The sequence below is a fragment of the Elephas maximus genome, chromosome X, assembly GCF_024166365.1.
Source record: "Elephas maximus indicus isolate mEleMax1 chromosome X, mEleMax1 primary haplotype, whole genome shotgun sequence".
In the NCBI taxonomy this organism is placed as follows: Eukaryota; Metazoa; Chordata; class Mammalia; order Proboscidea; family Elephantidae; genus Elephas; species Elephas maximus.
Window position 1 is genome coordinate 179885865 of NC_064846.1, and position 26846 is coordinate 179912710.

The following is a 26846-nucleotide window of genomic DNA, read 5'->3' on the forward strand; positions in this document are numbered from 1 at the left end:
ATGGAAACACACCCCCAAACGAGCTTCCTGGGGCCAACGTAGCAAAGTACCACACACTGGGTTGCTTAAGGCCACAGGAATGTATTCTCTCACAGTTCTGGAGACCAGAAGTCTAAAACCAAGGTGTGGACAGGGCCGCTCTCCCTCCAGACACTCCAGGGGAGGGTCCTTCCTGTCTCTCCCAGGTCCTGGTGGCCCCAGGAGTTCCTGGGCCTGTGGCAACATCACTCCCATCTCTGCTCTGTCTTGACATGGCATCTCCCCTCTGTCTCTGCAGCTCCGATTCTGTCTCTTCTAAGGACCCCAGTCATTGGATTTACAACCCAAAACCAACCCTGTTACCGCCGAGTCAGTCCCAACTCCTGGCGACCCCATGTGTGACAGAGGAAGACTGAGTCCCCCTGGGTATTCTAGGCTGTCATCGTCATGGAAGCAGATGACCAGGCCTCTTCCGCAGAGCCTCTGAGGGGGTTCAAACCATCAACCTTTAGGTTTGTAGTCGATCACAAACTGCTTGCACCATTGAGGCTCCCACCGTTGGATTCAGGACCCAGTCTAATCCCAAAAAAGAAGCCCTGGAGGTGCGGTGGTTAAGAGCTCGGCTGCTAACCGAAAGCTCAGCGGTTTGAACCCACCAGCCACTCCGAGGGAGAAAGATGTGGCAGTCTGCTTCCGTAAAGCCTTGGAAATCCTATGGGGCAGTCCTCCTCTGTCCTAAAGGGTCACTAGGAGTCGGAGCCGACGGCAACGGGTTTGGGTTCCAGGTTTGCTAGTCCAGGACGATCTCGTCTTAAGATCCTTGCCTTCATCACACCTGCAAAGCAGGGCTTCTGGTTCCTTCTGGTTCAAAGTCGTGGTGCAAAGACCCTATTTCCAAACAAGGCCCTGAGGCAAGGACTTGAACTTTTTTTTGGGTGGGGTGGGGGTGGAAGGACTCCATTGAACCCACGATAGAAGGCAATGTGGAGTAATTTTTTCACCGAAAAAAAACCCACAAAACAAGGGAAACGGGGTCATTAAAGAGGTCGGCGTCCTCCTGGGTGCAGCTAAGAAATGTACTGGATGGTGTCAGGACAGAAGCTCACCTGTGTGCCTGCAGGTGGACCAGGATGGCATGGTTAGTGTGCTGAGGGTCAGCATGGGTCACCACCAACCCCACAGGGTGGCTGCAACTAACCAGCCTTCGGGCAGCAGCAGAACCCCTCGTGGAATTTCATCAAACGCTGGCTTTGGTCTGTAAGTGGGTTGCTTCCGGGAATCACAGATAACCTCTCCTGCCTTAAATGCTCAGTTAGACAAACACAACTTTTGGGGCTTTTCGTGGTCCACAATGTCATGACCTTTCAATAAAGAAAGCAAGCCCAGGCAGGACCTGATTTAGTGATAATATTTCCTATCACCTGCCCTTCATCAAACGCAGCGAAGCCTGTGGCCATCCCCGCCCCCCTTCTCCCACCCTCTTCCCAGCATCCCAGTGCGATAAAACCCCTAAGCGTGGGCACCAGCTAAGGCTCGCCGATGAACCCAGCACCAAAACCAAAGCCAAACCAAATCTATTGCTGTCAAGTTGTTTCCAACTCATAACACCCTGGAGGGCAGAGCAGAACTGCCCCATAAGGTTTCCAAGGAGTGGCCGGTGGATTCGAACTCCTGACCCTTTTTGGTTAGCAGCCGTAGTTCTTAACCACTGTGCCACCAGGGCTCCATGGAAACACCGGATTGCTCTGGAATACAAGTCCCAAGCAGGGAGGGACCACGGTGGATACGTTTGCTCACGTCTCCTCAGAGCTCAGCCCTTTGCCTGGAATGTCATAGAGAAGGCTTGATAAATACAAGGAAACAAGGTTTGTTTTTCTTAGGCGATGTGTTCCCTGGATGGCGCGAACATTTAAGCAGTTGAGTGGTTGAGTGCTCAGCTGCTAACCAAAAGGTTGGTGGTTCAAACCCACCAGAGATGTGGCAGTATGTTTCTATAAAGGTGAACAACCTTGGAAACCCTATGGGGAAGTTCTACTCCGACCTTTAGGGTCGCTATGGGTCAGAATCAACTTGATGACAACCGGTTTACTAACTGAAAGTTTGAATTCACCCAGACGTGCCTCAGAAGAAAGTCTGGGTGATCTGTTTCCAAAAGGTCACAGCCTTGAGAAGTGCACACACAGGGTTGCCGTGAACGAGAGTCAGAATCGACTCCAAGGCAGCTGGTTTGGGTTTTTTAAAATTATATTAATGAGGTCATAACAGAGTAGGGTAGATCCTAAAGCTAAACTCTGGTGAGTGGTGTCTTATATTAAAAAAAAAAAAAAGCAGAATAGACACAGAGAGACACACACAGGGGAAGACAGACACCACATGGGGGCTGTCGACAACCGAAAGACCAGCAAGGATGGCCAGCAGACACCAGAAGCTAGAAAAGGGGCCGCAGAAGGAACTGACACAGCTGAGACCCTGAGACCCTGATTCGGGCTTTTAGCCCCCAGAGCTGGGAGAAAATAAACTCCTGTTCTTCAAAGCCACCGCCTTGTCGTAGCTGTTACAATAGCCTGTGGTAACTAAAACGCTAAGGAAAACGGGTTTGAGTGTTTTATGGCCAGCGAGGCTCCACTGTGGTCAGGAACCGAATCTCAAAGACATGGGGAGAGTATCTACTCGCGTCCGAGGTGCCCGGCTCCCTGGCTCAAACAGGAACGAGCTTGGCAGAGGTGAGCGTCAGTGACAGACAGGTAGCCGGAGGACAGTCCCAGGTCAGCATCCCCACCGCTATCGTGTTTTAGTAAGCATTTGTTGATGCATAATGGACACATAATAAACCACACATATTTAAAGTGTTGCCCCATAGGGTTTCCTAGGCTGTAATCTTAAAGGACGCAGATCACCAGGTCTTTTCTCCCACAGAACTCCTGGGGGGTGGGGAGCAGGCACTGCCAGAATGATCTCATTAAGGCAACATCAAAAGGGGGAAAGTGTAAGACAGAATTTTCAAATTCTCATGGAATCTAGACTTCCTGGAGCCACGCAGGCTGGATGAACCCCCAAAACCATTGCCCGGAGATAATCTTTCAACCTCAAACTTTAAACAAAAAATATCCCCTTGAAGTCTTCTTAAAACCAAACAGTAGTTTAGCTTAACTAGTGAGGAATTTCTGCCTTGAGCATTGTGCATCTTCAAGATCTAGCTGTATGGGGGAAACCCTGGTGGCGCAGTGGTTAAAGTCCTATGGCTGCTAACTAAAAAGGTCGGCAGTTCGAATCCACCAGCCGCTCCTTGGAAACCCTATGGGGCAGTTCTACTCTGTCCTAGAGGGTCGCTATGAGTCGGAACGGACTCGACGGCAGCGGGTTTTGGTTTTATCTACATGGGACCCGACTAACCACGCAACTGGAAACGTTAGACAGGAAATACAGGAAGCAACGAGTTTATGTTAATGTGGGGGGGGGGGACAACTCAGAAAGGGAGGGTGAGAAGGGTTGCACAACTCAAAGGATGTCACCAGCGTCACCGCATTGCGTATGTAGGAAATGCTGAACTGGCGTACGTTCTGCTCTGTATATTCTCAACAACAACAAAAATAAACTATATTTTAAAATTGTATCTTAATTAGAAGGGCGGGGAGTCTGCCAAAACGGTCTCATTAAGACAACATCTGGTTTTTTTTTTGAAAACCCAGGCTAAGATTTCTGCTTTCTGCGGAGAGGCTGCTTTTTCGAGCCTCAGTAGAAGGGCGCGTGGAGCAGGAGTGCCCCCTGCAGAGCCGCCTGGGGACTGCGCCCAAGCACAGCCACCCACCTGCTCCATCCACAGGGACCACCTGGGTGAGGACGTACTGCACCCTCTGGCCTCTCTCCTGGCTTCTGGTGTTGCCGGCCACCTCTGGAGTTCTTTGGCTTCACTTCTGCAGCATCGCTCCGATCTCTGCCTATGTCTTAGTCACCTAGTGCTGCTATAACAGAAATACCACAAGCAGGTGGCTTTAACAAACAGAAATTTATGGTCTCACAGTCTAGGAGGCTACAAGTTCAAATTCAGGGCACTGGCTCTAGGGGAAGGCTTATCTCTCTCTGTTGGCTCTGCAGGAATGTCCTTGTCTCTTCTCAACATCTGTGTTGTGTGTGTTTTGCTCTGCGTTTTTACCAAAAATAAAATAAAATAATTTTTTTTTAAATAAAGAAGGCCTTGAACCATGGTCTCATCTAGCCTGAGACCAGAAGAACTAGACGGTGCCCTGCTACCACTACCAACTGTTCTGACCAGGTACACAATAGAAGGTCCTGGATAAAATGGGAGAAAAATGTGGAACAAAACTCAAGTTCCTAAAAAAGGCCAGACTTACCGAACCGATAGAGACTAGAGGAACCCCTGAGACTATCGCCCTGAGACACCCTTTAAACTTGGAATTGAAGCCGCTCCCAGAGATCTCATTTTATCCAAATAATAGGTTGGCTTATAAAATAAACAATACCATCCGTGAGTAACATGCTCCCTTAAATAATCAACTATACGAGACCAAACAGTCCATGTTTACCCTCAAACACAGATGAGAAGGTAAGGGGTAAGGGGTAAGGGGCAGGGAAGCTAGATTGATGGAAACAGAACAACAAGAATAGAAATAAGGAGAACGCTAACACAGTGTGAAAAGTATAACCAAGGTCATGGAACAATCTCTATAAAAACTGTACTTGGGAACCTGATTTGCTGTGTAAACTTTCTCCTAAAACACAGTTAGGTATTATTTAAAAAAAAAAAAAAAAATGAAGAAGGTCTTTCAAATACCTTCTCATGTCCCTGCCCCCAGGTGGAGAAGCAGACCCTTCCCGGGCCACCGTCCACACTCTCCTGCCATTGCACCGGGAGACCTTTTCATCAAGGTACTCAGCCCTCGAAGCCGAGTTTGTCACTGCAGAGAACATGACCAGTGAAGTCTACGTGCTCCTGGCTTCACCCCGGGTCTCTCAGCCTCGGAACCACAGATACTTGGCTCTGGTTCATCGTCTGTGGTGGGGGCCGTCCTGTGCGCTGCAGCGTACTGAGCAGCATGCCTGGTCTCCACCCACTCGATGGCAATAGAAACCCCCTGCCCTGGTTCTGACAACCACAAGTGTCTGCAGACATGGCCAAGTGTCCCCTGGGGGACAGAATCACCCCCAGTCAAGAACCACTGCCAAAGATAGATAGATGACAGGTAGGTAGGGTAGGTAGACAGATAGACAAATAGACAGACAGGTAGACAGACAGACAGGTAGATGTTTTTAGGTGCCATCTAGTCGATTCCAACTCATAGCGAACCCATAGGACAGAGAACTGCCCCACAGGGTTTCCAAGGAGCAGCTGGTGGATTTGAACAGCCTATCTTTTGGTTAGCAGCCGAGCTCTTAACCACTGTGCCACCAGGCCTCCTGCCAGGTACACAGACAGATTAAATAGAGAGATGAGATAGGTACGTAACAGATGGCTGGCAGATAAATGCGCACACGCAGGCAGGCAGGCGGGCAAGCACAGACGGATCTCCACGGGACTGGAGAAGTCCGGCATCAAACGAGGCTTCGTTCCCCTGAGGGAGGGCGATTTGGCAGGACATTGCTGGAGTGGGGATTTATCAAAAATAATCTTTATTCCCCAATAAGTTGAGGTCCCCCACAATGAGCTGCCCACGCACCTTTGGAAGCCCACTACAGGGACCCCATTCTCTGCAGTGAGCCCAGGAGACCCCCAAGGACAGGGACCCCATTCTCAGCGGTGAGCCCAGAGCACCCCCAAGGACAGGGACCCCATTCTCAGCAGGGAGCCCAGAGCACCCCCAGCGACAGGGACCCCATTCTCAGCAGTGAGCCCATGAGACCCCCAAGGACAGGGACCCCATTCTCAGCAGGATACCCCCAGAGACAGGGACCCCATTCTCAGCAGTGAGCCATGAGACCCCCAAGGACAGGGACCCCATTCTCAGCAGTGAGCCCATGAGACCCCCAAGGACAGGGACCCCACTCACAGCAGTGGGCCTAGGTCACCCCAAGGACAGTGACCCACTATGACCTAGCTCAAGTTGGGGCCCCACAGACTGGCAGTTGAACACACTCCCTCAGGCGTGACCAGCTCGTCCATTCCCCGACCATCACAAACCCGTGTTAAAGTCATTCCCCGACTCTGACAGGACACTTTAAAATGAGGCTGCCTGGTTTCCGAGAACTCGAGAGACACCCAGATGCCCCATATTCTCCTTCCCTCCTGCTTCATCTAATTTTAAAAGGTGTCATGGAATTCTGCACCTTCTCCCCGCTCTCTCTTCCGCGACAGATGCCTCTTCAACGGGCTGCACGTCCCAAAAGAAACAGACAGCCTTAGTGCTTGCTTAGACTTCAAGTCTGAGATGGGGGCACCATTTCCTGAAGGCCCTGAGCGGAACAAGTGATTAAGCACTCAACTACAAGCCGAAAGGTTGATATTCAAATCCATCTAGAGGCTCCTAGAAGGAAAGGCCTGGCAACCTACTTCCGAAAAACCAGGCTTTGAAAACCCTGCGGAGCACAGTTGTACCCTGACACACATGGGGGTCCCATGACCAAAACCAAAGCAAACCCACTGCCGTTGAGTCGATTCTGACTCACAGCAACCCTCTAGGACAAAGCAGAACTGCCCCCTAGGGTCTCCAAGGCTGGAATCTTTATGGAAGCAGATTGCCACGTCTTTCTCCCACGGAGCGGCTAGTGGTTTCGAACTACCGGCCTTTCGGCTAGCAGCTGAGAGCTTTAACCACTGTGACTCCAGGGCTCCTGGGGCACCATGAGTCGGGGTCAACTGGGCTACAACTGTTTTGGTTTGGTTTTCGAGGAGTTTCAGGTGTCTTGGCGTTTGGGCCCAGGTGCCGCAGGTTGAGAGTCAGGAGCTCACAAAATTCAGAAAGGAGGCCCCGGGTGGTGCCAACAGTGAACGCGCTCAGCTGCTAGCATAAAGGTTGGAGTTTCTAGTCCATCCGGGGTGCCTTGGAAGAAAGGCCTCGTGATCTACTTCTGAAAAACCAGCCATTGAAAACCCCGTGGGGCACACTTCTATTCGGACAGATACGGAGGCGCCATGCGTCGGGCGACCAGATGGCGGCTAACGACAAACAACAACCGCCGTTTCTTACCTCCCGTGGTGTAATAACGATCCCATTCTGTTTTGTCTTCTCACCTTCCAGTGGGAAAGAAATGATCAGGCCGAGAGGAAAGATGGCACCAAATTCCAGTTTTCTGAAGTGTATACAAGAGGAAAATAAGAAGTGGAAACCCTCACTGCCACATCGGAAAAGCCCCAGAAAGGAAGGACGTCTTAGCGTCCTGGGGCAGCCATAAAAAAATAGCACAAGGCCAATGGCTTTAAACAACGGAATGTTATTGTCTCTCAAGTTCTGGAGGCTGGGAGGCCACGTTCAGGGGAAGGGCCAGGCTGATGCCTTCTGAGTCCCTGAGGGGAATCTGTTCCTGCCTCTCTCCAAGCTTCCCGTGACTAGCGACAATTCTCAAGGATCGTAGGCTTGTGCATACGTCTTCACGTGGGCACTGCCTTCCCCGGTGTGACCCAACGTGGGCACTGGCTTCCCCGGTGTGACCCAACCCTGCGTCTCCTGTCCCCTTTGGTAAGATACCACTCAGTGGGGATTGGGTTAGCACCCATCTAGTCGTCTGCTCTCCCCTTTGGTAAGATACCACTCAGTGGGGATCGGGTTAGCACCCATCTAGTCGTCTGCTCTCCCCGTTGGTAAGATACCACTCAGTGGGGATCGGGTTAGCACCCATCTAGTCGTCTGCTCTCCCCGTTGGTAAGATACCACTCAGTGGGGATCGGGTTAGCACCCATCTAGTCGTCTGCTCTCCCCGTTGGTAAGATACCACTCAGTGGGGATCGGGTTAGCACCCATCTAGTGGCCTGCTCTCCCCTTTGGTAAGATACCACTCAGTGGGGATCGGGTTAGCACCCATCTAGTCGCCTGCTCTCCCCTTTGGTAAGATACCACTCAGTGGGGATCGGGTTAGCACCCATCTAGTCGTCTGCTCTCCCCGTTGGTAAGATACCACTCAGTGGGGATCGGGTTAGCACCCATCTACTCTGCTACAGTCTCTTTCAGCTTAACGGATAACAAAACAAAAATCCTGTTCCCAAACCTGCCACATAAAGGATTGGTTCCAATAATATTAACGACATCGCCTGCTTGCTTCATCGATGCCACAGTATCTTCCTGGAGGACAGAGTTCAATCTGTGACATCCAACCCAACTGTGAAACAGAGATGATACAGATATGTCTGGGGTGGAGGTGGAGATAGAGGAGGGATAGATACAGGCGTAGGCGTAAACATGGATGATAGATAGATACATACACGCACGTACACGTACACAGATATGTACAGAGAGACAAGACAGAAGACAGACAGGTGATAAAACGATATATGATAGATGATGGATGGATGACAGATGATACAGATAGATAAAATAGTAGACAGATAATGACAGATAATAGACAAAAAATAAGTGATAGGAAATAGATAAATGATAGATGGGTGGGTGGGTGGTTGGGTGGGTGGACAGATGGATGATGGACAGACAGGTAGATGATAAACAGATGGATGGTAAACTGATGGGTGAATGGACAGACAGACGGACAGACAGCCATCCTACAGTTCCGCCTCTCTGGAGAATCCTGGTTGACACAGCGAGTGGAGTCATTTCCTGGCTAAAATAACATCGTAAATTTTCCCTATTTTCTTGAACTGGAAGCCCCAGAAGCCGGCCGAGGAGACGAGGGTGCTGTACTCGGCTGGGGTCCTCTCCCGGCCCTCGGTCTGCACAAGCATATTCAGAGAATAGAGCTGGGTGGTCAGGGGCCCTCGCCTGTCCTCGTCCAGGAGGCTTTCAACCACCAGGATGCCACCGCCTAGGGAGGGAGGGGAGGCAGAGCGGGTGGGTGGGTGGGTGGATGGGTGGGTGGGTGGGTGGGTGGGTGGGTGGGTGGATGGATGGATGGATGGATGGATGGATGGATGGATGGATGGATGGATGGATGATAGAGATAGATACATGATGGATGGATGGATAGATAGACAGATGGACAAACGGATGGACAGACGGATGGACAGATAGGTGGATGACTGGGTGGGTGGGCAGGTGGGCAGGTAGATGGACGAACAGACAGACAGACAGGCAAGGACTGGCTGACCACCCTGCAGGTCTCCGTCGCACACCCCAGCCCCGTGGCCAACCCTCACCCGAGATCTCCCATCCCACAGCCACACCGTCAACAGTAGCATCCACAGCCCACCTGGCTTGCAGGTGTGGTGGATCCATGCCAGCAGGTGTGAGCACTTCTCATCCGTCCAGTCATGCAGGACCCTCGCCAGGATGTACAAATCCGCCTCTGGAAGAGGGTCTTTAAAGAAATCTCCTGTAAGGAAATGGAACACCTGCCCAATCGCGTCCACCACCAACTGCTGCCTTTGCCACGAGACCAAAGGAACTGGCGACCCCACGTGTGTCAGAGCAGAACTGTGCCCACAGGGCTTCCCATGGCTGGTTTTTCAAAGGTAGGTCACCAGGCCTCTCTTCTGAGGCGCTTCTGAGTGGATTCAAACCACCAAACTTTCAGTTATCTGCTGAGCACATTAACCCTGTGCACCACCGAGGGGCTCCTCCTGAATACAAAGTTGAGGGTGGAGCCATGGTGCCACAGTGGTTAAGGGCTCAGGTGCTAACCAAAAGGTCAGCAGTTCGAATCCACCAGCCACTCCTTGGAAACCCTATGGGGCAGTCCTACTCTGTCCTATAGTGTTGCTGAGTCGGAATCAACTGGATGGCAAGAGGTCTTTTTTTGGGGGGGGGCGGATTATCCAGAGGGTCGAGGAAGCCACGTCAAACGTCCGTCAGCAGCAGTCAGCATCCGGCCGCCCGTGAGCCCCACAGACGTCTCCTTTTCCCTGTGGACACAGCCTAGCCCCAAGCCCCGTGGACACAGCCTACCCCTGAGCCCTGTGGATATCTCCCTTTCGCCATGGACACAGCCTACCCCCAAGCCCCATGGAAGTCTCTCTCTCCCCATAGACACAGCCTACCCCCGAGCCCCGTGGACGTCTCCTTTCCCTGTGGACACAGCCTACCCCTGAGCCCCATGGATGTCTCTCTTTTCCCGTGGACACAGCCTACCCCTGAGCCCCGTGGACGTCTCCTTTCCCTGTGGACACAGCCTACCCCCGAGCCCCGTGGATGTCTCTCTTTCCCTGTGGACACAGCCTACCCCTGAGCCCTATGGACGTCTCCTTTCCCTGTGGACACAGCCCATCCCCGAGCCCCGTGGACATCTCCTTTCCCTGTGGACACAGCCTACCCCCGAGCCCTGCGGACAAGCCTACCTTCTCGGAAGCTGACCTGCTCCTCCCCTGGGAATGAGAAGTGCTTCTTTGCCATCCGTACTACCTCCGACACGTCAAACACGATGACCCTGCATTCAGGGTACAGGGAAACACACTCCCTGGCCAGCGCCCCGGAACCGCCTGGATGTGCAGGTGGGAGACAGTAGACGGGGCATGTGGGTGTTCACACACCTCCCACGCCACTAACACTGGGTGCTCCAGGCCTGGGGCTGGGTCTTCCCCACCCCAGTTCCTCAGGTTACTTCATCATTTAAAAGCCAGTTGTCGCAGAGTCAACCCTTACTCCTGGTGCCCCCGTGAGTATCAGAGTAGAACTGTGCTCCACAGGGTTTCCAGTGGCTGGTTTTTTGAAAGTACACTGCCAGGCCTTTACTCAAACCTCCAACCTTTCGGCGAGCAGCCAACCGGGTTAGCCGTTTGCACCACCCACGGCTTCTACACCATCAGTTACAAGTCCCTGAATTCTGCTCATCTTCCTTGACGAGCGGGCCCGTGCCTCAACCCTCTGCCCGATCTATGATTTCTCTCTGTCCTTTGGAGGCCAGGGCCCTGTCCAGCCAAGGACAGACAACAGCCAAGCCAAGGAGGACGTGGGAAGCCCCAGGCAGACACTCAAGGCAAGAGCCTGGGAAAAAACGAGGAAGGAGGACCCTTCCCAACACCACACGCAGGCATGCTCAGAGTCCTGGAGAGTGCTAGCCTGGGACTATTTCTCAGGTTTCCACCCCAAGGAGCTCTCCACCAGTTGCCATTGACTGACTCATGGCGCCCCCACGTGTACCAGAGGAGAACTGTGCTCCACAGGGTTTCCAGTGGCTGATTTTTCAGAAGCAGATTGCCAGGCCTTTCTTCCAAGGCACCTCTGGGTGAATTCAAACCTCCGACTTTGTGGTGAGCAGCCTAGCATGTTAACTGTTTGCACCACCCAGAGACTGTTACAAACCAGTTGCCATCAAGTCGACCCCAACTCATAGTGCCCCCACGTGTGTCAGAGTAGAATTGCACTACACAGGGTTTTCAGCGGCTGATTTTTTGGCAGGGCTTCAAACCGGTTTGGAACGGTTCAGGAACCGCTCGGTAATTGCCAACGTAAACAAGGGCAACTATGCATGGCCTAGCAACCAGATCTGTTGCCTGTGGGATTTCGACCCACGTAGGCAACAGCTATGCCCTGCTCAAAGACGGCGGCCAACCGCACGGCTTTGAATAGTCCTGCTAATAAACCAATCTCCCGCGCCAGACTCCCAAAACTTTGGGGATCCATGCAGAGACTGGATTATTGGCAGGACTGTGGAGGTGACACACATTCAAAGTGGCACAGTGGGCTGTCATCATTGAGTGGGGCCCTGCTGTTTCCAAGTCGGGTCAAAATCCCACAGCAACAGATTTGGTTGCTAGGCAACGCATATGCTGCCCTTGTTGACGTCAGCAATGACTGAACCATTCCTGAATCGTTGTGAGCCAGTTCAAACCCTGATTTTTGGAAGGAGATCTCCAGGCCTATAAAACCCTACGGATCACAACGGTCTGATCTGCAACCGATCACGGGGATGGCACAGGAGTGGGCAGCGTCTCGTTCTGTTGTACATGGGGTCGCCATGAGTTGGGGCCGAATGGACGGCAGCTAACAACCACAACCACCACGACAGGTAAGCACAAGGTTCCCCCACTGGATCTGTGGACCGGCTCCACCTCTGGGGTCAACGCTCACCTCCAAGGTCACAGATGAGCGGGAAGGGTGATAGGTCAAAGGCGGCCATCACGGCTCCCCCATGGACGCTCCATGCCTCCTGCAGGCCTCACATGAACTGCAGCTGCTCGGCCTCGGACCTGGAGGGAACCACCCGGTGAGACTCACACAGACCCACAGCTGTGACACAGGTCACCCTCTGCCGAGGAAGGAGCCGGACCCCGGGCCCAACAGTGCCGTTGCAAGTCTCGCCTTTGTGAAGCTAATCACAGGCTATCGTGCTGTGGTGTTACTCAGGATGGGGGCCCAAGGGCTGCCCCCGTGCTTCCCCAGCTCAGGGGGACCCGAGTGTGGTGGCAACGAAACGTTCTCTGGAGTGCCTGGTGGCACAAACAGTGAATGTGCTTGGCTACATTGAAAGGTTCAAGGTTCGAGTCCACCCAGAGGCACCTCAGGATAAAGGCCTGGTGATCTACTTCCAAAAAATCAGCCATAGAAAACCCTGTGGAGCGCAGTTCTACTCTGACACGCATGGGTTGCCATGATTCAGTCAACTTGACGGCAACTGGTTTGATTTTTTTTTTAATCTTTCAGTCATAAGCCACCTAGCTATCCATCCATCCATCTATCATCTGTGTAGCTATCTATGTATTTATCTATCCATCTACCCATCATCTATCTATCAACCCAGCCATCTATGGGCAGTAGTTCTCATGTAGGAGTGATTTAGCCCCCCAGGGGACAGTTGTCAAAGTCTGGGGACATTTTGGTTGTCACATCTGAGGGAAGGGGTTGATACTGGCATCTAGTGTGTTGGGGGCAGCAGTGGTTCAGGGGTAGCATTCTCATCTTCCATGAGAAAGACCTGGGTTCAATTCCCAGCCAACACCCCTCATATGTACCCACCACCCGTCAGTGGAGGCTTGCGTGTTGCTATGATGCTGAACAGGTTACAGCAGACCTTCTAGACTACGAAGCAGTAGGAAGAAAGGCCTGGCCATCTACACTTCCGAAAATCTGCCACTGAAAACCCCATGGAGCACGGTTCTACTCGGACACACATGGGGGTGCCATGAGCCTGAGACGACAATGCCAGGCGTGGTTCCTTCCAAGTCGTTCTATGCAGGCATACTTATTCACTCCTGCAGACATTTTCAACACAAACATCCCCCTGTCCCAACCAGGGCCTCACCTGTAGATGGCCGTGAAGAGCTCGTTGGAGGGAACACCGAACGCCTTCGTGTACTGGTTCTTGCCCTCTCTGGGAAGAGAGAAAGACTGAGGTCCTGAGGTCCAAGACCCACACATTTAGTGACCACTGACGTGTACATCTGGTGAGCCTCATGTAGACGTCAAATAACAATTAGAAGTGTGTAAATGATACGAAGAAATGTGCATTTCACAAAATAAATGTCAAAACTCAGCCCCGGTGTTTTCACAGCTAAACTACCAACCCGGGATCAAGGAGTGAATGATGTTAAAATAATTAAGAAAGAAAATGTACATCAGGGATTCTCAGCTGGAGGTGTTTCTACCCCGCCCCCACCCCTGGGGACACTGGCCATTCTGGAGACATTTTGGTTGTCACGACTGAATGGTAGGGTGTTACTGGCATCTACTGGGTGGAGACCAGGGATGCTGCTCAACACCCTACAGTACACAGGATGGCCCCACCACAGAGAATGACCAGGGGGTGGAGACCAGGGATGCTGCTCAACACCCTACACTGCACAGTACGGCCCCACCACAGAGAATGACTAGGGGGTGGAGACCAGGGATGCTGCTCCACACCCTACAGTGCACAGGAAGGCCCCACCACAGACAAGGACTAGGCGGTGGAGACCAGGGATGCTGCTCAACACCGTACAGTGCACAGGACGGCCCCACCACAGAGAGTGACGAAGGGGTGGAGACCAGGGATGCTGCTAACACCCTACAGTGCACAGGACGGCCCCCACTGCAGAGAATAACTAGTAGGGTGGAGACCAGGGATGCTGCTCAACACCCTACAGTACACAGGATGGCCCCACAGCAGAGAATGACTAGGGGGTGGAGACCAGGGGTGCTGTTCCACACCCTACAGTGCACAGGAAGGCCCCACCACAGACAAGGACTAGGCGGTGGAGACCAGGGATGCTGCTCAACACCGTACAGTGCACAGGACGGCCCCACCACAGAGAGTGACGAGGGGGTGGAGACCAGGGATGCTGCTAACACCCTACAGTGCACAGGACGGCCCCCACCACTGAGAATGACTAGGGGGTGGAGACCAGGGATGCTGCTCAACACCCTACAGTGCACATGATGGCCCTCACCACTGAGAATGACTAGGGGGTGGAGACCAGGGATACTGCTCAACACCCTACAGGTCACAGGATGGCCCCACCACAGAGAATGACTAGGGGGTGGAGACCAGGGATGCTGCTAACACCCTACACTGCACAGGACGGCCCCCACCACAGAGAATGACTAGGGGGTGGAGACCAGGGATGCTGCTCAACACCCTACAGTGAACAGGATGGCCCCCACCACAGAGAATGACTAGGGGATGGAGACCAGGGATGCTGCTCAACACCCTACAGTGCACAGGACGGCCCCACAACAGAGAATGACTAGGAGGTCAAGACCAGGGATGCTGCTAACACCCTACAGTGCACAGGATGGCCCTCACCACAGAGAACGACTAGGGGGTGGAGACCAGGGATGCTGCTCAACACCCTACAGTGCACAGGACGGCCCCCACCACAGAGAATGACTAGGGGGTGGAGACCAGGGATGCTGCTCAACACCCTACAGTGCACAGGACGGCCCACCACAGAGAATGACTAGGGGGTGGAGACCAGGGATGCTGCTCAACACCCTACAGTGCACAGGACGGCCCCACCACAGAGAATGACTAGGAGGTCGAGACCAGGGATGCTGCTAACACCCTACAGTGCACAGGACGGCCCTCACCACAGAGAATGACTAGGAGGTCAAGACCAGGGATGCTGCTAACACCCTACAGTGCACAGGATGGCCCTCACCACAGAGAATGACTAGGGGGTGGAGACCAGGGATGCTGCTCAACACCCTACAGTGCACAGGACGGCCCCCACCACAGAGAATGACTAGGGGGTGGAGACCAGGGATGCTGCTCAACACCCTACAGTGCACAGGACGGCCCCACCACAGAGAATGACAAGGGGGTGGAGACCAGGGATGCTGCTCAACACCCTACAGTGCACAGGATGGCCCTCACCACAGAGAATGACTAGGGGGTGGAGACCAGGGATGCTGCTCAACACCCTACAGTGCACAGGACGGCCCCACCACAGCGAATGACTAGGGGGTGGAGACCAGGGATGCTGCTCAACACCCTACAGTGCACAGGACGGTCCCACCACAGAGAATGACTACGGGGTGAAGACCAGGGATGCTGCTCAACACCCTACAGTGCACAGGACGGCCCCACCACAGCGAATGACTAGGGGGTGGAGACCAGGGATGCTGCTCAACACCCTACAGTGCACAGGACGGGCCCCACCACAGAGAATGACTAGGGGGTGGAGACCAGGGATGCTGCTCAACACCCTACAGGTCACATGATGGCCCCTACCACAGAGAATGACTAGGGGGTGGAGACCAGGGATGCTGCTCAACACCCTACAGGTCACATGATGGCCCCCACCCCAGAGAATGACTAGGGGGTGGAGACCAGGGATGCTGCTCAACACCCTACAGTGCACAGGATGGCCCCCACCACAGAGGATGACCAGGGGGTAGAGACCAGGGATGCTGCTCAACACCCTACAGTGCACAGGACGGCCCCACCACAGAGAATGACTAGTGGGTGGAGACCAGGGATACTGCTCAACACCCTACAGTGCACAGGACGGCCCCACCACAGAGAATGACTAGGGGGTGGAGACCAGGGATGCTGCTCAACACCCTACAGTGCACAGGACGGCCCCCACCGCAGAGAATGACTAGGGGGTGGAGACCAGGGATGCTGCTCAACACCCTACAGTGCACAGGATGGCCCTCACCACAGAGAATGACTAGGGTGTGGAGACCAGGGATGCTGCTCAGTACCCTACAGTGCACAGGACGGCCCCACCACAGAGAATGACTAGGGGGTGGAGACCAGGGATGCTGCTCAACACCCTACAGTGCACAGGACAGCCCACCACAGAGGATGACCAGGGGGTAGAGACCAGGGATGCTGCTCAACACCCTACAGTGCACAGGATGGCCCCACCACAGAGAATAACTAGGGGGTGGAGACCAGGGATGCTGCCCAACACCCTACAGTACACAGGACGGCCCACCACAGAGAATGACTAGGGGGTGGAGATCAGGGATGCTGCCCAACACCCTACACTGCACAGGACGGCCCCACCACAGAGAATGACTAGTGGGTGGAGACCAGGGATGCTGCTAACACCGTACAGTACACAGGACGGCCCCCACCACAGAGAATGACTAGGGGGTTGAGACTAGGGATGCTGCTAACACCGTACAGTACACAGGACGGCCCCCCACCACAGACAATGACTAGTGGGTGGAGACCAGGGATGCTGCTCAACACCCTACAGTGCACAGGACGGCCCACCACAGCGAATGACTAGGGGGTAGAGACCAGGGATGCTGCTCAACACCCTACAGTGCACAGGACGGGCCCCACCACAGAGAATGACTAGGGGGTGGAGACCAGGGATGCTGCTCAACACCCTACAGGTCACATGATGGCCCCTACCACAGAGAATGACTAGGGGGTGGAGACCAGGGATGCTGCTCAACACCCTACAGGTCACATGATGGCCCCCACCCCAGAGAATGACTAGGGGGTGGAGACGAGGGATGCTGCTCAACACCCTACAGTGCACAGGACGGCCCCCACCACAGAGGATGACCAGGGGGTAGAGACCAGGGATGCTGCTCAACACCCTACAGTGCACAGGACGGCCCCACCACAGAGAATGACTAGGGGGTGGAGACCAGGGATACTGCTCAACACCCTACAGTGCACAGGACGGCCCTCACCACAGAGAATGACTAGGGGGTGGAGACCAGGGATGCTGCTCAACACCCTACAGTGCACAGGACGGCCCCACCACAGAGAATGACTAGTGGGTGGAGACCAGGGATACTGCTCAACACCCTACAGTGCACAGGACGGCCCTCACCACAGAGAATGACTAGGGGGTGGAGACCAGGGATGCTGCTCAACACCCTACAGTGCACAGGACGGCCCCACCACAGAGAATGACTAGTGGGTGGAGACCAGGGATACTGCTCAACACCCTACAGTGCACAGGACGGCCCTCACCACAGAGAATGACTAGGGTGTGGAGACCAGGGATGCTGCTCAATACCCTACAGTGCACAGGACGGCCCCCACCACAGAGAATGACTAGGGGGTGGAGACCAGGGATGCTGCTCAACACCCTACAGTGCACAGGACAGCCCACCACAGAGGATGTCCAGGGGGTAGAGACCAGGGATGCTGCTCAACACCCTACAGTGCACAGGATGGCCCCACCACAGAGAATAACTAGGGGGTGGAGACCAGGGATGCTGCCCAACACCCTACAGTACACAGGACGGCCCACCACAGAGAACGACTAGGGGGTGGAGATCAGGGATGCTGCCCAACACCCTACACTGCACAGGACGGCCCCACCACAGAGAATGACTAGTGGGTGGAGACCAGGGATGCTGCTAACACCGTACAGTACACAGGACGGCCCCCACCACAGAGAATGACTAGGGGGTTGAGACTAGGGATGGTGCTAACACCGTACAGTACACAGGACGGCCCCCCACCACAGACAATGACTAGTGGGTGGAGACCAGGGATGCTGCTCAACACTCTACAGTGCACAGGAAGGCCCACCACAGAGAATGACTAGGGGGTGGAGACCAGGGATGCTGCTCAACACCCTACAGTGCACAGGACGGCCCCACCACAGAGAATGACTAGGAGGTCAAGACCAGGGATGCTGCTAACACCGTACAGTACACAGGACGGCCCCCCACCACAGAGAATGACTAGGGGGTGGAGACCAGGGATGCTGCTCAACACCCTACAGTGCACAGGACGGCCCACCACAGAGAATGACTAGGGGGTTGAGACTAGGGATGCTGCTAACACCGTACAGTACACAGGACGGCCCCCCACCACAGAGAATGACTAGGGGGTGGAGACCAGGGATGCTGCTCAACACCCTACAGTGCACAGGACGGCCCACCACAGAGAATGACTAGGGGGTGGAGACCAGGGATGCTGCTCAACACCCTACAGTGCACAGGACGGCCCCACCACAGAGAATGACTAGGAGGTCAAGACCAGGGATGCCGCTAACACCCTACAGTGCACAGGATGGCCCTCACCACAGAGAACGACTAGGGGGTGGAGACCAGGGATGCTGCTCAACACCCTACAGTGCACAGGACGGCCCCACCACAGAGAATGACTAGGGGGTGGAGACCAGGGATGCTGCTCAACACCCTACAGTGCACAGGACGGCCCCACCACAGAGAATGACTAGGGGGTGGAGACCACGGATGCTGCTCAACACCCTACAGTGCACAGGACGGCCCCACCACAGAGAATGACTAGGAGGTCGAGACCAGGGATGCTGCTAACACCCTACAGTGCACAGGACGGCCCTCACCACAGAGAATGACTAGGAGGTAAAGACCAGGGATGCTGCTCAACACCCTACAGTGCACAGGACGGCCCCACCACAGAGAATGACTAGTGGGTGGAGACCAGGGATACTGCTCAACACCCTACAGTGCACAGGACGGCCCCACCACAGAGAATGACTAGGGGGTGGAGACCAGGGATGCTGCTCAACACCCTACAGTGCACAGGACGGCCCCACCACAGAGAATGACTAGGAGGTCAAGACCAGGGATGCTGCTAATACCCTACAGTGCACAGGATGGCCCTCACCACAGAGAATGACTAGGGGGTGGAGACCAGGGATGCTGCTCAACACCCTACAGTGCACAGGACGGCCCCCACCACAGAGAATGACTAGGGGGTGGAGACCAGGGATGCTGCTCAACACCCTACAGTGCACAGGACGGCCCTCACCACAGAGAATGACTAGGGTGTGGAGACCAGGGATGCTGCTCAATACCCTACAGTGCACAGGACGGCCCCACCACAGAGAATGACTAGGGGGTGGAGACCAGGGATGCTGCTCAACACCCTACAGTGCACAGGACAGCCCACCACAGAGGATGTCCAGGGGGTAGAGACCAGGGATGCTGCTCAACACCCTACAGTGCACAGGATGGCCCCACCACAGAGAATAACTAGGGGGTGGAGACCAGGGATGCTGCCCAACACCCTACAGTACACAGGACGGCCCACCACAGAGAACGACTAGGGGGTGGAGATCAGGGATGCTGCCCAACACCCTACACTGCACAGGACGGCCCCACCACAGAGAATGACTAGTGGGTGGAGACCAGGGATGCTGCTAACACCGTACAGTACACAGGACGGCCCCCACCACAGAGAATGACTAGGGGGTTGAGACTAGGGATGGTGCTAACACCGTACAGTACACAGGACGGCCCCCCACCACAGACAATGACTAGTGGGTGGAGACCAGGGATGCTGCTCAACACCCTACAGTGCACAGGAAGGCCCACCACAGAGAATGACTAGGGGGTGGAGACCAGGGATGCTGCTCAACACCCTACAGTGCACAGGACGGCCCCACCACAGAGAATGACTAGGAGGTCAAGACCAGGGATGCTGCTAACACCGTACAGTACACAGGACGGCCCCCCACCACAGAGAATGACTAGGGGGTGGAGACCAGGGATGCTGCTCAACACCCTACAGTGCACAGGACGGCCCACCACAGAGAATGACTAGGGGGTTGAGACTAGGGATGCTGCTAACACCGTACAGTACACAGGACGGCCCCCCACCACAGAGAATGACTAGGGGGTGGAGACCAGGGATGCTGCTCAACACCCTACAGTGCACAGGACGGCCCACCACAGAGAATGACTAGGGGGTGGAGACCAGGGATGCTGCTCAACACCCTACAGTGCACAGGACGGCCCCACCACAGAGAATGACTAGGAGGTCAAGACCAGGGATGCTGCTAACACCCTACAGTGCACAGGATGGCCCTCACCACAGAGAACGACTAGGGGGTGGAGACCAGGGATGCTGCTCAACACCCTACAGTGCACAGGACGGCCCCACCACAGAGAATGACTAGGGGGTGGAGACCAGGGATGCTGCTCAACACCCTACAGTGCACAGGACGGCCCCACCACAGAGAATGACTAGGAGGTCGAGACCAGGGATGCTGCTAACACCCTACAGTGCACAGGACGGCCCTCACCACAGAGAATGACTAGGAGGTAAAGACCAGGGATGCTGCTCAACACCCTACAGTGCACAGGACGGCCCCACCACAGAGAATGACTAGGGGGTGGAGACCAGGGATGCTGCTCAACACCCTACAGTGCACAGGACGGCCCCACCACAGAGAATGACTAGGAGGTCAAGACCAGGGATGCTGCTAATACCCTACAGTGCACAGGATGGCCCTCACCACAGAGAATGACTAGGGGGTGGAGACCAGGGATGCTGCTCAACACCCTACAGTGCACAGGACGGCCCCCACCACAGAGAATGACTAGGGGGTGGAGACCAGGGATGCTGCTCAACACCCTACAGTGCACAGGACGGCCCTCACCACAGAGAATGACTAGGGTGTGGAGACCAGGGATGCTGCTCAATACCCTACAGTGCACAGGACGGCCCCACCACAGAGAATGACTAGGGGGTGGAGACCAGGGATGCTGCTCAACACCCTACAGTGCACAGGACAGCCCACCACAGAGGATGACCAGGGGGTAGAGACCAGGGATGCTGCTCAACACCCTACAGTGCACAGGATGGCCCCACCACAGAGAATAACTAGGGGGTGGAGACCAGGGATGCTGCCCAACACCCTACAGTACACAGGACGGCCCACCACAGAGAATGACTAGGGGGTGGACATCAGGGATGCTGCCCAACATCCTACACTGCACAGGACGGCCCCACCACAGAGAATGACTAGTGGGTGGAGACCAGGGATGCTGCTAACACCGTACAGTACACAGGACGGCCCCCACCACAGAGAATGACTAGGGGGTTGAGACTAGGGATGCTGCTAACACCGTACAGTACACAGGACGGCCCCCCACTACAGACAATGACTAGTGGGTGGAGACCAGGGATGCTGCTCAACACCCTACAGTGCACAGGACGGCCCACCACAGCGAATGACTAGGGGGTAGAGACCAGGGATGCTGCTCAACACCCTACAGTGCACAGGACGGCCCTCACCACAGAGAATGACTAGGGGGTGGAGACCAGGGATGCTGCTCAACACCCTACAGTGCACAGGACGGCCCCACCACAGAGAATGACTAGTGGGTGGAGACCAGGGATACTGCTCAACACCCTACAGTGCACAGGACGGCCCTCACCACAGAGAATGACTAGGGGGTGGAGACCAGGGATGCTGCTCAACACCCTACAGTGCACAGGACGGCCCCCACCACAGAGAATGACTAGTGGGTGGAGACCAGGGATACTGCTCAACACCCTACAGTGCACAGGACGGCCCTCACCACAGAGAATGACTAGGGTGTGGAGACCAGGGATGCTGCTCAACACCCTACAGTGCACAGGACGGCCCTCACCACAGAGAATGACTAGGGTGTGGAGACCAGGGATACTGCTCAACACCCTACAGTGCACAGGACGGCCCTCACCACAGAGAATGACTAGGGTGTGGAGACCAGGGATGCTGCTCAACACCCTACAGTGCACAGGACGGCCCCCACCACAGAGAATGACTAGGGGGTGGAGACCAGGGATGCTGCTCAACACCCTACAGTGCACAGGATGGCCCCACCACAGAGAATAACTAGGGGGTGGAGACCAGGGATGCTGCCCAACACCCTACAGTACACAGGACGGCCCACCACAGAGAATGACTAGGGGGTGGAGATCAGGGATGCTGCCCAACACCCTACACTGCACAGGACGGCCCCACCACAGAGAATGACTAGGGGGTGGAGACCAGGGATGCTGCTAACACCGTACAGTACACAGGACAGCCCACCACAGAGAATGACTAGGGGGTGGAGACCAGGGATGCTGCTAACACCGTACAGTACACAGGACGGCTTCCACCACAGAGAATGACTAGGGGGTTGAGACTAGGGATGCTGCTAACACCGTACAGTACACAGCACGGCCCCCCACCACAGAGAATGACTAGTGGGTGGAGACCAGGGATGCTGCTCAACACCCTACAGTGCACAGGACGGCCCACCACAGAGAATGACTAGGGGGTGGAGACCAGGGATGCTGCTAACACCGTACAGTACACAGGACAGCCCACCACAGAGAATGACTAGGGGGTGGAGACCAGGGATGCTGCTAACACCGTACAGTGTACAGGACGGCCCACCACAGAGAATGACTAGGGGGTTGAGACTAGGGATGCTGCTAACACCGTACAGTACACAGGACAGCCCACCACAGAGAATGACTAGGGGGTGGAGACCAGGGATGCTGCTAACACCGTACAGTGTACAGGACGGCCCCACCACAGAGAATGACTAGGGGGTGGAGACCAGGGATGCTGCTCAGTGCCCTACAGTGCACAGGATGGCCCCACCACAGAGAATGACTAGGGTGTGGAGACCAGGGATGCTGCTCAGTGCCCTACAGTGCACAGGACGGCCCCCACTACAGAGGATGACTAGGGGGTGGAGACCAGGGATGCTGCTCAACATCCTACAGTGCACAGGATGGCCCTCACCACAGAGAATGACTAGGGGGTGGAGACCAGGGATGCTGCTCAACACCCTACAGTGCACAGGACGGGCCCCACCACAGAGAATGACTAGGGGGTGGAGACCAGGGATGCTGCTCAACACCCTACAGTGCACAGGACGGCCCACCACAGAGAATGACTAGGGGGTGGAGACCAGGGATGCTGCTAACACCGTACAGTACACAGGACAGCCCACCACAGAGAATGACTAGGGGGTGGAGACCAGGGATACTGCTAACACCGTACAGTACACAGGACGGCCCCACCACAGAGAATGACTAGGGGGTTGAGACTAGGGATGCTGCTAACACCGTACAGTACACAGGACGGCCCCCCACCACAGAGAATGACTAGGGGGTAGAGACCAGGGATGCTGCTCAACACCCTACAGTGCACAGGACGGCCCACCACAGAGAATGACTAGGGGGTTGAGACTAGGGATGCTGCTAACACCGTACAGTACACAGGACGGCCCACCACAGAGAATGACTAGTGGGTGGAGACAGGGATGCTGCTAACACCGTACAGTGTACAGGATGGCCCACCACAGAGAATGACTAGGGGGTGGAGACCAGGGATGCTGCTAACACCGTACAGTGTACAGGACGGCCCACCACAGAGAATGACTAGGGGCTGGAGACCAGGGATGCTGCTAACACCGTACAGTGTACAGGACGGCCCCACCACAGAGAATGACTAGGGGGTGGAGACCAGGGATGCTGCTAACACCGTACAGTGTACAGGACGGCCCACCACAGAGAATGACTAGGGGGTGGAGACCAGGGATGCTCCTAACACCCTACAGTGCACAGGACAGCCCCCACCTCAGAGAATGACTAGGGGGTGGATACCAGGGATACTGCTCAGTAGCCTACAGTGCACAGGACGGTCCCACCACAGAGGATGACCCAGCCCAGATGTCTACAGTGCTGAGGCTGAGAATCCCTGGTGTGGAGTAAAACAGTGACCTTTCTAGCCAGCCCCCAGACTTGTCTCACACCTTCCTACCATTCCTCCCTGCTGGGCCTCTTTAGTAGCCCAGATGACACCCCCAGTGACAAGGAAAGCATATGGAACCTCGTGTCACTGGGAACCAGATTACAACAGTGCGTGCTGACGGCTCACACCAGGTGATTTCAGGTGGGCTATAAGTTTCCAAACCTAGCAATATGGTGGTCAGTTGTACAAGAGACCTAGCATTTGCATTCGCTGGTCCCCTTTGAGGCAGCCCTCACAGAGATCTGGAACACCATCAGAACATTGAAGCCATGTGCCCACCTCACAGCTGCAGCCAGGTGGCCCCAACACAGGTAGGTTGTCCTGGACAGGTAGAGCTGCATGTTGTGCTGAGACTTGGGGCTGGCCCTGGCGAGGAAGGTTCTGGAGAGCTCCGTGTTCTGACAGACAGCTGAAGAAAGACACAAAGGCCAGGATGAAGGAGTCAGAGCCCCTGACCACATAGGGAATGCGGTGACTTCGACTCGGTTCCCACCTGGGAGGGTCCACGTGCCTACAGGTGGGGTTTCCTTGCAGTGACCCTGCGACGGACACACCTGTGGGCTCACTCTTAGCAAACCTCATGGAAAGGTTGGTTTAGCAGAGGTGGCAGGTGGGGCAAAAATGATTTCGGTGATCCATGTAGGGTTGACAATTTTGAATTTTGTAAAGTAAGAACACTTTTCTAAAAAAAAAATAAAAAACCCTCCCATCTACCATCACCATATTCATTACAAGAAAGACTACTCCAATACTGAAATAAGAATGTATTTTTATAATGACTGACAACTCTTTAATGGAATAAACTTAGTGGCACAATGGCGAGGTGCCTGTCTGCTGGCTGAAAGGTCAGCGGTTCAAACACAGCAGGGGCTCCTCGGGAGAAAGAACTGGCAGTCCGCTCCCGTAAAGACTACAGCCTAGAAAACCATGTGGGGCAGTTCTCCTCCGTCACCGGGGGTCATTTTGAGTCGGAATCAACTCGGCCACACCCAATGACAACAATTTGATGAAAAATGGCTCTGCCCTGATTTTCCTGCCCTTGTTTTTGTCTTGTTCATCGAATACTTCATGGAGATTGCATACGTCAGTACGTGCAAACCTCTAGAACAGAGGTCAGAAAGCTATAGCTTGTGTACCGCTTCTGGCCCACCGCCTGTGTTTGTAAATAAAGTTTTATTGGAACACAGCCATGCACACTCGTTTACGTGATGTTTCTGGCTGCTTTCAAGCTACGAGGGCAGAGTTGAGTTGTTGCAATGGACCATAAGGACTACAAAACAGAAAATATGGACTCCCCGGACCTTTGTAAAAAAATGTGTGCCAAGGATACACATTTGAAATACCGCCTTCAACTGCAAAGCGCCCTTACCTCTTTCTCCTCTCATCTCCACTGTCAGCAGCTCCAGGGATGCACAGGCGTCCAGGAGAAGCTCCGTCCCGCGGGGGCTGGTGCCCAGACGAGCGGCAACCACAGCTGAGCCCAGAGGCTCCGGGGCCTCGGCAAGGAGGTCGAACACTCCCAGCTCACAGGCAGTGAAGAGGACCTCAGAGCAGCAGGGAAATGAAGGGACAGCTCACAGATGGGAGCCATGCTCAGGGACGGCCCTCAGATGGGAGCCACACTCAGGGATGGCCTCAGATGGGAGCCATGCTTAGGGGTGGCCCTCAGATGGGAGCCACGATCAGGGATGGCCCTCAGTTGGGAGCCACACTCAGGGATGGCCCTCAGATGGGAGCCACACTCAGGGACAACCCTCAGTCTCAAAATCCTGCTAGCACACAACAGTTCAACATTCTGGTAGTTTCAGGCCTGCTCCTAGACACACATTGTTACAATCTCCCTGTTAACGACTGAATTGTGCCCCCCCCCCCCAATACGTGTTGGAAGCCTAACGTTTAGGTGCGGTGGGTTAAGCACTCAGCTGATAACCAAAAGGTCTGCAGTTGGAAGCCACCAGCAGCCCCTTGGAAAAAAGATGTGGCCGTTTGCCTCTGTAAAGGATGTCATCCATGTCACTGAATTGTACATGTAGAAATTGTTGAATGGGTGTTTGTTTTGCCGGGTATGTCCTCAACAACAACCACAAAATTCATTTAAAAATAAATATGAGAACACCATCCTGAATGTAATCAGCGTCACTGAACTGTACGTGCAGAAATTGTTGAGTTATTGTACATTTGCAGGGTAGATTCCCAACAACAAAATTAATTAAAAAATAAATAAAAACACCATTCTGACTGCAATCAATGTCGCTGTATTGTACATGTAGAAATTGTTAAGTTATTGTATATTTTGCTGGGTATATTCTCGACAAGATAAATATAAAAATATAAAATAAATGAGAACACCATTCTGAATGTAGTGAGCATCACTGAATCATACATGTAGAAATGGTAGAATTGCTATATGTTCTCCTGTGTATATTCTCAACAAATAAATTATTAAAAAAAACAACAACAAAACACGGTTCTGAGACAGGGTCCGTGATGGTGACTTACTGCCATAGGGGTCCAGGGTGAAAAACGGCCAGCCCTCTGCTCTGAGTCAGCATGGAAACACCAGAGCCATGAACCCAGGCACACCCAGTACCAAGGACCCCCCAGCACCCCTACCTGGGAGATCATGAAGCCGTTGGAATACTCGTTCAGGAGGCGGTAGGCACGGTCCTCTGAACAGTCCATTCTCTCAGCACCAGACTTGGGGTTGGGGGTCCCTCTGTGAGCAGGCTGGGCACCAGGCAACTGCTGAGTGCTGCTGCCCCGCAGTGAGAACAATGCGGGTCATTCTAGAAAGTGCCGTTAACCTTATTAAGGGGATTGCAATCCTTGGGGGCACGCCCTGGCTTTCCCCTCATCCTCCTGGCCTTTAGGAGTTTGCAGGCTTAAAATCGCACCGTCAGTG

General features: G+C 54.4%; 1 protein-coding gene across 1 annotated transcript; it reads right to left on the reverse strand.

Annotated features, from left to right (window-relative positions):
• Positions 1-1491: 1491 nt before the first annotated feature.
• ASMT (acetylserotonin O-methyltransferase) lies at positions 1492-26707 on the reverse strand. The gene is given in 8 exon segments (XM_049871415.1): positions 1492-8904; positions 9289-9411; positions 10373-10513; positions 12105-12223; positions 13276-13344; positions 24224-24353; positions 25314-25488; positions 26558-26707. Coding segments are annotated over 8 exon segments (1038 nt in total). The 5' UTR covers positions 26627-26707; the 3' UTR covers positions 1492-8692.
• Between the last annotated feature and the right edge of the window lie 139 nt (positions 26708-26846).